Here is a 12,616-nt window from a genome sequence, read left to right as displayed (position 1 = left end):
CTGTCTATAGGGTCGCATAGAGTCGGACACGACTGAAGTGTCTTTAGCAGCAAAGACACCCATCTCCAAATATGACCACATTCTAATATATGTGGGGTTTGGGACTTCAGCATATGAATTTGGTGGGTGGGAAACAGTTTGGCCCATAACAGATACTTGCTAACACACATAGTGGTGTGTATTACAGAAGAACACCAAGGCTGGGAGATTCTTCATGGAAACAAGCCTGTGCTTGTCCAGGGAAGATGTTACCTCATCCTTCAAGGTTGTTTGCTACAAACATAATGCTGAGAAAAGGGCCTTGCATTCTTGGTTCCCAGTAAGGATGTGCAGGGATGCTTAGGAGTCACATGGGTTGTCTCTTTCAAGAGCATTGCAGTCAGAATCTTAGATCAAGTACAACTATATCATCCCGAGTCTTTATCAAGTCAGGTTGTGTTTTACACAGCTGTAGAATTAATCACGCCTCTCTAACAGTGACGTGGATTGCAGAAAAACCTGAGCAACAGCTCTTTAGTTTACAATAATTATAAATATCTTTCTCACCAACTAAGGAGTAAGTGTAGAGTTTAGTCCATTGTTCCCTGCTTTTATCACATAATGAGAAATATTTTTAATTCAAAAGAGAGATGTTTTCTTTACTATGCTGTTGTTTATAGCAAAAGGAACTAAAAAGTGTGTTCAGAGTAAATGAATGGAAACAATTCTTGTTTCTTCTAACAGATGGAATTGCCACATTTATATGTTCTGATTTTACTTTTGAACATGTTTGACTTTTCATCAGGAATAACATATAATAAAGGTAGGTTTCAGACTCTTATTCTCTAAAATAGGGAAAAGCTCCTCAGGAGTTCCCCTTTATATCCTTTCCTCACCAGCAGTAACAGTTTTTTCTTTTAGCACGTCTTCTTTACCTTATGTTCCAGTTTTTCCTGGGTACTATCTATTGTAGAGGTTTCTAATAATATCATTGTGCACATTGGGACTTTTCTTTAGCTATAGTATTACTTGTAAGTCATACAATATTTAAATTTTAAGGAGCATTTTATATTTACAAAGCTTAAATTATTTGGATAGATCTTTTTGATTTTTCCTCCATGAATGGTTACATGTAAGGTGAATTGTAAACTGAATTATAGGCTAATAATCTGAGAATTTTCTGAAATTAATGCATGGATCAAATTGACGAATTGGATTTTCATGGTGTAAAACTTTATAAAAGGAATAAGACAAATCCACCTCTATTTGTGCAGATTGTATAGCTTCTGTAGTTTCCGAAACTGGATCTACCAGAATATAGTAGATGCTCAAAAAAAATTGTTGACTGAGTGGATGGAGAGACTTGAGGCTCTCTTCTACACATGGATGTGTTGCAGAATTGGATGAGTTGTGGAGTGAACCAGTTCTATTTCCTATATCTGCTAGAGAATATATTACACAAATATGGATTAAGATTACAGAGTCACTGGCAAACTTATGAGACTTCGGAGAAGAGAGAGTATATACTTCCAACTGGGCACAGGATGGAGTCAGAGAAAACATTGCAGGAAAGATAGCGATATATATGGGTCCCCCAAATGTCTATGCAGGCATGTGGAAGAGTATCCCACAAAGACAGCACAAGGATAAGTGATCTAAGGATAAATGATTTTTCAATCCCATCTTTCAACTTTGTAAAGGTTTTTATTGAAAAAATTTTAGCAAGCTTCCATCTTTCTGTACATCAGGTTTTTTGCATTTAAATAGTTTCAAACTGTATTGAAATTTCATTTGAGATATTTAAATTAAGTAAAAATTCCATTTTCAAATGTCTAGAGTATTACAGATATGACATTAATTATAGGTGATATATTTATGAGATTTCTTACAACAAAATCACATAATAATGTAAACATTTCCCACTACCTATATTCAAAATGCTCTCTCCACAGCATGCACTTTTTAAGGTATTTGATTTCATGTTCCTTGTTCAAATGAACCTTCAATTTGAAAGGACATATTGAGTCCTGATTTACTTTTTTGAAACTGTCAGCATATTCCCGACAGCCATTTTTCATTTCAAAAAGATCAAAAAATTTAAAACACTTTTTCAAAAATGATATAAAAAATCCCTAACTCATCTTTAAATTAAACAGTCTTTTAAAAAGTATTTTGCCATTGGATACCACCAAAACCCATGCTTATCATAAAAGATGTCTGTAGTCACTCTTCATCTAGCCCTACCTATGATGGGCTTCAGTACTTTGCTGCATCTGGCTTTAACTTCATTCTGCCAAAGAAAGCCAGAGCTGGACAGTATTTAAAGCTGTAATACCACAGTTTATTCAGGGACTGTTGCAATTGAGGAAAAAATATCTCAGTATAGAACTAGTCTCAGTTCCAAACACAGCATAGGCAAGTGGTTTAAAACTCAACATTAAAAAAACTAAGATCATGGCATCTGGTCCCATCACTTCATGGCAGATAGAAGGGGAAAATGTGGAAACAGTGACAGACTTTATTTTCCTGGGCTCCAAAATCACTGCTGATGGTGACTGCGGCCATGAAATTAAAAGATGCTTGCTCCTTAGAAGGAAAGCCATGACAAAGCTAGACAACATGTTAAAAAGCAGAACCATTTCTTTGCTGACAAGGTTCTGATTTTTCCAGTATCATGCATGGATAATAGAGTTGGTCCATAAACAGGAGGCTGAGTGCCTAAGAATTGATGCTTTTGAAATTAGTTTTCGAAATTAGCTTTAACATTTTAGGGCTGGAGAAAACCCTTGGGGAGTCCCTTGGACTGCAAGGAGATCAAAGTAGTCAATCCTAAAGGAAATCAACCCTGAATATTCATTGGAAGAACTGATGCTGAAGCTGAAGCTCCAATACTTTGGCCACCTGACGCACAGAGCCGACTCATTGGAAAAGACTCTGATGCGGGAAAGATTGAGGGAAGGAGGAGAAGGGGGTGACAGGATGAGATGACTGGATGGCATCACTGACTCAATAGACATGAGTTTGAGCAAACTCAGGGAGATAGTGAAGGACAGGGAAGTGTGGCGTGCTGCAGTCCAAGGGGTCACAAAGAATTGAACATCACTTAGCATCTGAAAAACAACAGCAATTGTATCTTTAAAATGAAAAAATGGGAGATTAACTTTATCTAGAGTCATGGGAATTTAAAATATACAATTATAATTTTTATTCTTTTAAAAATATTTCCTGTTTAAAAATATGTTTTTTAATGGAAATTCTTCCTTAATGACCTAAAATATACATATATGTGTTTGTATTATTTAGGTGACACAGAGGCACGCTTTGCTTGTGATAGTGAAGGGATTCCCCCAAGGGATGAAATGATCAAATTGTATCTTTCCTCTGATGACTTGGTAAGGTCCATTACTAATAGCATGTGTTTTACAATCCCTTGTACTCCTTTTAAGTCCAAATGTGAAACCAGTAGCGCTGTACTCTTTTCAAGTATCTTCTACCATTTTCAGACTTCAGGAGGTGAAATTAGATATAAATAATTATTCTTTCTATTTCATTTCCCTTGGATCAAGTGAAATATTTCATTTAACCATTGAGCACTCTGGGTAGTTTGTTTTCTTTTTTTTTAAGATGCCTCCTTCCTCTTTTTAAAAAAAGATTGGCTGTAACAATCTTCATTTTTTATGAATCTAATTTGTTCATTTGAAGTTTGACAGATGTAGCCTGTTAGAGAAAGAACATTACCTCACATGAACTTGGTAAAGAATCTTTTCCTTTCATAACAAGTACCACATTGCAGTTGTCATTTTGGGTAAGGGTTATTTGATTCCTTTGATTCAAATAATGACAAAGTTTAAAAAGCACAGCAAAATAAAATGTTGTTAAGATAGTCATGAAGCAAATGCTAACAAAAATATAAGTTAGTGAAAATTGCACAGATTGTCTAAAAATCCATGATAAATACAACAAAGAAAAATGCTCCATAAGGACAAATACGTTTATCCTAAAGTCTGCTTTGACTTAGTTCCCCATTCCTTCTTGATATGCCAAACATATATTTAATTTTTTATTTTCAGCTCTTATGAAGTTCATGACATTTGAGTCACACATGTCTTTCCTGTTTGTGATTGAATATTATGGGAAATGAAGAAGGAAATGGCAACTCACTCCAGTATTCTTGCCTGGGAAAGCCCATGGACAGAAGAGCCTGGTGGGCTACAGTTCATGGGGTTGCAAAGAGTCAGACATGACTGAGTCTCTGAGTACATATTTTAGAAAAGAAATGGGCTCTAGAGAAAGAGAGACTTACAGAACTGGGGTCAAATTTCGGTTCTACCATACATGGGCTGTGTGGCCTCAGGCAGCCTCTCTAATCTTCAGTTTTGTCCTTTGTGAAGGCGAATTATAACCTAGTTTTTGGATAGCTGTAATGTGCTAATTCTAGAAGGGGCTTCCCTCATGGCTCAGCCAGTAACAAATCTGCCTCAATGCAGGAGACCTGAATCGAATCCCTGGGTTGCAAAGATCCTCTGGAGGAGGGCATGGCAACCCATTCCAGTATTCTTGCCTGGAGAATTCTATGGACAGAGGAGCCTGGTGGGCTACAGTCCATGGGGTCAAAAAGAGTCAGATATGACTGAGAGATTAAGCACATCACAGCACAGTTCTAGAAGAGGAATTAGTAGAAATAATAGTTAACATTTATAAAGTATTAACGTGTGTCAGGCATTTTTCTAAGCATTTTCATGTTCATTATAACATTTAATCTTCTTTAAGATAAGTACTATAGGGAAGTACTGAACCTCCCCTCTTAGGTTCTGTGGCTGGGCCCTGTAAAATAAACTGACAAAAGACAGATTGAGCAGGAGATAAATATGAACTTTGGGAATTCCCTGGCAGCCCAGTGGTTAGGACTCAGCACTTTTACTGCCATGGTCTGGGCTGAATCCCTGATTGGGGAACTAAGATCCTGCAAGCTGCAGGGCACAGCCAAAAATAGAGAAAAGTTTATTTACATACAATGCACATGTGCATAGGAGAACTCAGTGATGAGTAACTCAAAGGGGTGCTTAGAATTTGGAGTTTATATACCATCTTAACAAACAGCAATAAATTGTGGAGAAGTGATAACACCTTTGTATTTGGGGTTATCTCCCGGTTAACCTGGAGAAGGCAATGGCATCCCACTCCAGTACTCTTGCCTGAAAAGTCCCATGGACAGAGGAGGCTTGTGGGCTGCAGTCCATGGGGTCTCGAAGAGTCGGACATGACTGAGTGACTTCCCTTTCACTTTTCACTTTCATGCATTGGAGAAGGAAATGGCAACCCACTCCAGTGTTCTTGCCTGGAGAATCCCAGGGGACCCGGTTAACCCCCTTAGTATACAAATCCCATTAGGTCAAGGATTTTTGCCTGTTTTGTTCACTTCTGTTTCCCCAACACCTATGATGCTGCCTGCTTCATGGTAAGGGCTCAGTAAATATCCTTGGAATGAATGTTTCCTCATTTTATAGATAGGGAAACTGAGATTCAGATAGGTAACTTGCCCAAAGTGACCTCTACTAAGAGAACCAAATGAGATGAAGCTCATCTTATCTGTACTGATTTTCAAGAAAATCCACCATTTATGATCACTACCTTTTCATTTACCTTCTCACAACTGGGAAATATTCAATAAAAATGCAGTGAAATGATTTTGCTTCATACACTTGCTTCTTTTTTATTTAGACACAAAATAATGATGTTAATAAAATAGAAATTTCTACATGTGATAGCATTAGGCTTTGATTTTATGTTTATCAAATATACTAACTTTATGACCATTTCTATGACAGAAAATATTATAGGATGTATTGAAATCTGTTATGACACTAGCATAATAGCTTACTGACTTTTGAAAAGTGTACTTTTCAAAATAGATTTTTTTTAAGTTAGACTAGAATTACTAGAGATAGTAATCTTTAGCAGCATCTACTTTTCATAGATTTCTCCTCACTTTTAAATTAATGTAAAACATGCTTCCCTTCATTAAATTGTCACTACTTGCTTTTGTTTTTCTCTTTCCCAAAGAAAATCCAGTGTTTTTTCCAATCTGAAGTTGAGTTTACTACAAAGGAGTTTCTCAGCGTATTCACATCAGCAGGACTTGCTCCCAGCCTGGAAATCATAAATAGTACATACACAGGGGTCTTCCACTTTAATTTAACTTTGGTAATTACATTTTATTTTATTCTATGATATATTATTAACAAGAATACTGTTCCTTTTAGCATGTGTTTTTAAAAACAGCTAATCTGGCAATATGGTTTAAATCCAATAATACATTGCTATACTTTTTACTTTAAACAGTGATATTCTTTTAAGAAATTAAGAGAAGAAAAGAAAAAGATTCGTATTTTTTATTCACATATTCATTATTTCTACTGCTATTCATTCTTTTCTGTAAGTATAAGTTGGCATTTGGTGTCATATTCCTTCAACAATGAAGAACTTTTAGCATTTCTTACAGAGCAGGTGTACTAGCAATTAATTCTCTGGATGTTTTTTGCCTTTGAAAATGTCTTTATTTCATTTTGGGTGGAGTGAGAGAGGGTAGCAACTTTATTAAGATATAATTTACATACCATACAATTTGCCTTAAGTGTACAATTAAATGGTTTTTAGTATATTCACAGAGTGCAACCCTCACTACTATCTAATATTAGAACACTTTCACTACTTCCAAAAGACAACCCATACCCATTGACAGTCACTCCCCATTACACTTTCTGCTCCCCAGTATTAAGCTACCACTAATGTACTTTCTGTCTCTCTGGATTTGCTTATTTGAACATTTCATTTAACTGAAACTGTATAATATGCAGTATTTTGTGAATGGCTTCCTTCAGTTATAATATTTTCAAGGTTCATCATGTGATAGCATATATTAGTACATAATCCTTTTTAATGACATTATATTATGATCTCCTTCATGGATCACAGCCTTGTGATCCATAAGCTTGCATAACTCAATGAAGCTATTAGCCGTGCTCTGCAGGGCCACCCAAGAAAGTTATAGTGAAGAGTTCTGACAAAATGTGGTCCACTGGAGCAGAAAATGCCAAACCAATCCATAGTCTTGCCACAAGAACTCCATGAACAGTACAAAAATGCAAAAAGATATAACCAGAAGATAAGCCCCCTAGGTTGGAAGGTGTCCAATATGCTACTGGGGAAGAGTAGAGGGCAATTATGAATTGCTCCAGAAAGAATGAAATGGGTGGGCCAAAGCGGAAATGACACTTGGGGAAAGTAAAGTCTGATGCTGTAAAGAACAATATTGCATAGGAACCTGAAAGTTAGGTCCATTAATCAAGGTAAATTGGATGTGGTCAAGCACTGAACATTGAGTTCACCAGCAAGATGAGATGGCAAGAATGAACATCTTAGGAATCCGTGAACTAAAATGGATGGGAATGGGATGGGAATTAAATGGGTCATTTAATTCAGATGACCATTATATTTACTACTGTGTGCAAAAATCCCTTTGAAGAAATGGAGTAACCCTCATAGTCAACAAAAGAATCTGAAATGCAGTAGTTGGGTGCAATCTCAAAAACGACAGAATGATCTCACTTCATTTCCAAGGCAAACCACTCAACATCACAGTAATTCAAGTCCAGGCCCAACCACTAATGTCAAAGAGGCTGAAGTTGACTGGTCATATAAAGACCCAAAACAATATCTAGAACTAACACACACACACACACACACACAAAATGTCCTTTTCATCATAGGGGATTGGAATGCAAAAGTAGGAAGTCAAGAGATACCTGGAACAGCAGGCAAGATTGGCCTTGGAGTACAAAATGAAACAGGGCAAAGGCTAACAGAGTTTAGTCAAGAATATACACTGGTCATAGCAAACACCCTTTTCCAATAACCCAAGTGATGACTCTACACATGGACATCACCAGATGGTCAATACTGAAACCAGATTATGTTCTTTGCGCCTAAAGATGGAAAAGCTCTAGACAGTCAGCAAAAACAAGACCTGGAGCTAACTGTGGCTTAGATCATAAGCTCCTTATTGCCAAATTCAGACTTAAATTGAAGAAAGTATGGAAAACCACTAAGCTGTTCAGGTATGACCTAAATCAAATCCCTAATGATTATATAGTGGAGGTGATGAATGGATTCAAGGGATTAGATCTGATAGAGTGTGTGAAGAGCTATGGATGTAGGTTTGTAACATTCTAATGGAGGAAGTGACCAGAATCATCCCCAAAAAAGAAATCTAAGAAGGCAAACTGGTTGTCTGAGGAGGCTTTACAAATATACGAGAAAAGAAGAGAAGTGAAAGGCAATGGAGAAAGGGAAAGATATACCCAACTGGGGCATCCCTGGTGGTTCAGTTGGTAAAGAGACTTCCTGCAATGCAGGAGTCCCATGTTTGATCCCTGGGTCAGGGAATATCCCCTGGAGAAAGAAATGGCAACCCACTTCACTATTCTTGCTTAGGAAATCCCATGGACAGAGGAGCCTGGCAGGTTGCGGTCAGTGGGGTTGCAAGTGTCGGGCATGACTTAGCAACTAAACCACCACCACCACGATACACAACTGAATGCAGCATTCCAGAGAATATCAAGGAGAGGTAAGAAGGCCTTCTTAAATGGACAATGTAAAGAAATAGAGGGAAACAGTAGAATGGGAAAGACTAGAGACTGCTTCAAGAAAATTGGAAGGACTTCTTTGGTGGTCTAGTGGTTAATAATCTGCCTGCCAATGCAGGGGACCCTGGTTTAATCCTTGGTCCAGAAAGATCCCACATGCTGCAGAGCAACTAAGCCCATAACTTTTTAGCCTGTGCTCTAGGCCCCTTGGAGAAGGCAATGGCAACCCACTCCAGTATTCTTGCCTGGAGAATCCCAGGGACGGGGGAGCCTGGTGGGCTGCAGTCCATGGGGTCGCTACGAGTCGGATATGACTGAAGCGACTTAGCAGCAGCAGCAGCAGCAGCTAGACCCCTAGAGTCACACCTGATGAAGCCCATGGGCCCTAGAGCCCATGCTCCATAAGAAGAGAAGCCACCACAAAGAGAACCCGAGGCACCACATCTAGAGAGTGGGCCCTGCTTGTCAGAACTAGAGAAAGCCTGTGTGCAGCAACAAAGACAGAGCTCAACCAGAAGTTAAAAAATTAATAAATGAAAATTTTAAGAAATAAAATGAAAATTGGAGATATCAAGGGGACATTTCATGCAAGGATGGGCATGATAAAGGACAGAAATGGCAAGGACCTAACTGAAGCAGAAGAGATTAAGAAGGATGGCAAGAATACACAAAAGAACTATACAAAAAAAAGGTCTTAATGACCCAGATAACCATGATGATGTGGTCACTCACTTAGAGCCAGACGTCTTGGAGTGTGAAGTCAAGTGAACCTTAGGAAGCAAACAAAAGTAGTGGAGGTGATGGAGTTCCAGCTGAGCTATTTCAAATCCTAAAAGATGATGCTGTTAAAGTGCTACGCTCAATATGTCAGTAAACTTGGAAAACTCAGCAGTGGCCACAGGACTGGAAAAGGTCAGTTTTCATTCCAGTCCCAAAGAGCATGCCAAAGAATGTTCAAACTACCACACGTTTGCATTCATTTCACGTCCTAGCAAGGTAATGCTCAAAATCCTTCAAGCTAGGCTTCAACAGTATATGAACCAAGAACTTCCAGATGAACAAGCTGGATTCTTTCCATTTATTTAGGTTTTCTTGAATTTCTTTCAACAAAGTTTTGCACTTCTTTTGTTAAATTTATTTCTAATATTTCATTCTTTTTGATGCTGTTGTAAAGAAAATTGCTTTCTTATTTTCATTTCCAGATTGTTCTTTGCAAGTATATAAAAAATACAATTAATTGTTGTATCTGATGTCCTGAAAACATACTGAACTCACTTATAAATTCTAGCAGGTTTTTAGTGGTCACTCTAATTTTTGAAAGACTATTTTGTAAGATGTAGAGTTTCTGAGTGATTTCATTTGCTTTAAGCATTTTGAATATGTCATTCTGCATTTTGAATATGTCACCTGACATCATTTTTCCTGGATGAGAAGCAAACTGTTAATTTTGTTATTGTCCCCTGTATGTAATGTGGCATTTTCCTGTTAGTGCTTTTAAGATGTTCTTTTTGTATTTACTCTAATTGAGATTCTCTAGGCTATTTGGATTGTAAGTTTACAAAATTTTAAAAGTTTTCAGCCACTACTTCTCCAAAGAAATGCTCTACCCCTTTCTCTCTTTTCCTGCCTGGGACTCTAACTGGGCACATTTTTTTTTTATAATAGTAAAAGATGTTTATCAGTTTTCACAATCAACAGCCAGACAAAAAAGTAAAAGATTATTACAATTGCAAGCCATAATGGGAACATGATTAACTTAACAATATAAAATAATTACATACAATCTGGGGGTTGTCAAGCAGAGTGATGTGGTAAGTGAAAGTGCATACATGCAACATGTTTTCATCCACCCAGCCAGTCTATGTCTTTTGGTTGGTGCATTTAATCCATTTACATTTAAGGTAATTATCAATACATATGATCCTATTACTGTTTTCTTAATTGCTTTGGGTTTATTTTCTTTTATTTTAATTTAATTTTATTTTATTTTTAAGCTTTACATAATAGGGTTTATTTTCTATAGATCTTTTCCTTCTCTTGTATTTCCTGCCTGGAGAAGCTTCTTTAGCATTTGTTGTAAAGCTGGTTTGGTGGTGCCGAATTCTCTTAATTTTTGCTTGTCTGGAAAACTTGATTTCTTGATCAAATCTGAAGGAGAGTCTTGCTGGGAAGAGTATTTGTGGTTGTATGTTCTTCCCTTTCATCACTTTAAATATATCATGTCATTCCCTTCTAGCTTGTAGAGTTTCTGTTGAGAAATCAGCTGATAACCTGATGGGAGTTCCCTTGTATATTATTTGTCATTTTTCCCTTGTTGCTTTTAATATTTTATCTCTGTATTTAATTTTTGTCAGTTTGATTACTATGTGTTTCAGTTTGTTCCTCCTTGGGTTTATTCTTCCTGGGACTCTCTGTGCTTCCTGGCCTTGGTTGACTATTTCCTTTCCCATGTTAGGGAAGTTTTCAGGTATTATCTCTTCAGATATTTTCTCAGGTCCTATCTCTCTCTCTTCTCCTTCTGGGAGCCTATAATGTGAATGTTGGTGCATTTAGTGTTATCAGAGGTCTCTTAGGCTGTTTTCATTCTTTTTTCTATATTCTGTTCCATGGCAGTGATTTCCACCATTTTGTCCTTCAGGTCATTTATCCATTTTTCTGCCTCAGTTATTCTGCTATGGATTTTTTCTAATGTATTATTCATTTCTGTTTGTCTGTTCTTTAGTTCTTTTAGGTCTTTGGTAAACATTTCTTGCATCTTCTTGAACTTTGCCTCCATTCTTTTCCCAAGATCCTGGATCATCTTCACTATCATTGTTCTGAATTCATTTTCTGGAAGGTTACCTATCTCTATTTCATTTAATTGTTTTTCTGGGATTTTATCTTATCCCTTCATCTGTGACAAAACTTTCTGCTTTTTCATAGTGATTAACTTTCTGTGATATGGTTTTTGTTTCAGCTGCTGTGAAACTATGCTTCTTTTGCTTCTTCTGTCAGCCCTCTAATGGATGAGGCTAAGAGGCTTGTGTAAGCTTCTTGACGGGAGGGACTGGGAAAAACTGGGTCTTGCTCTGGTGGCCAGGGCCTTGCTCAGTAGTTTTAATCCAATTATCTGCTAATAGGTGGAGTTGCACTCCCTCCCTGGTAGTTGTTTGGCCTGAGGTGACCCAGCCCTGGTGTCTATAGGCTCTATGGTAGGGTTAATGGTGAACTCCAAGAGAGTTTATGCCAAGTGCCACCGTCCCTGTGGTGAGCCCCTGCTGACCCAGGCCCCTACAAGAGGCCCTCCAACACTAGCAAGTAGTTTTGGTTCAGTCTCCTATGGGGTCACTGCTCCTCTCCTCTGGGTGTTGCTGCACCAAAATTTCGTTTGTGCCCTCAAAGACTGGAATCTCTGTTTCCCCCAGTCCTCTGGAAGGCCTATAATCAAACCCCACTGGCCCTCAAGGCCAGATTCCTGAGGATTCCCACTCCCTTTGTTGGATTGTCAGGCTTCCCAGCCTTCACAATAGTGGGGTTCAGAATCTTCACAATAGTGCGAGAACTTCTTTGGTATTATTGATCTTCAGTCTGTGGATCACCCACCTGGCGTGTATGGGATTTGATTTTATCATGATTGCACACCTCCTACCATCTTGCTGCAGCTTCTTCTTTGGACATGGGGTGTTTTTTGGTGGGTTCCAGTGTCCTCCTGTTGATGGTTATTCAATAGCTAGTTGCAATTTTGGTGCTCTCACAGGAGGAGATGAGGACATGTTCTTCTACTCCACCATCTTGAACCAAAAGCTCAATTGGGCACATTTTGGAAAATGTTTTATCAACCCACAGATCTCTATAGCTCCATCTATTTTCCTTTAATCATTTTATCCCTATTTAAGACTGAATAATCTCAGTTGTTATATATTTAAGTTCACTTATTCTTTCTTTGGCCCTTTCCAACCACATCCTTCCTCCTGCTCCCCCATCCACAGCCCTTGACCCTTCCCAGCCTCCCC

General features: G+C 38.0%; 1 protein-coding gene across 1 annotated transcript in view; it reads left to right on the top strand.

Annotated features, from left to right (window-relative positions):
• Nucleotides 1–723: 723 nt before the first annotated feature.
• Nucleotides 724–12,616, top strand: part of CATSPERB (cation channel sperm associated auxiliary subunit beta) — a 120,560-nt gene continuing 108,667 nt past the window's right edge. The window contains 3 exon segments of the mRNA XM_059879229.1: nt 724–802; nt 3,283–3,371; nt 6,043–6,183. Of these exon segments, the coding sequence (XP_059735212.1) occupies nt 724–802; nt 3,283–3,371; nt 6,043–6,183 (309 nt within the window).

This window comes from Bos taurus, chromosome 21, assembly GCF_002263795.3.
Source record: "Bos taurus isolate L1 Dominette 01449 registration number 42190680 breed Hereford chromosome 21, ARS-UCD2.0, whole genome shotgun sequence".
Taxonomy (NCBI): Eukaryota; Metazoa; Chordata; class Mammalia; order Artiodactyla; family Bovidae; genus Bos; species Bos taurus.
The sequence above is the reverse complement of the archived record's forward strand: the minus strand, read 5'-3'. Positions and strand labels throughout refer to the sequence as shown.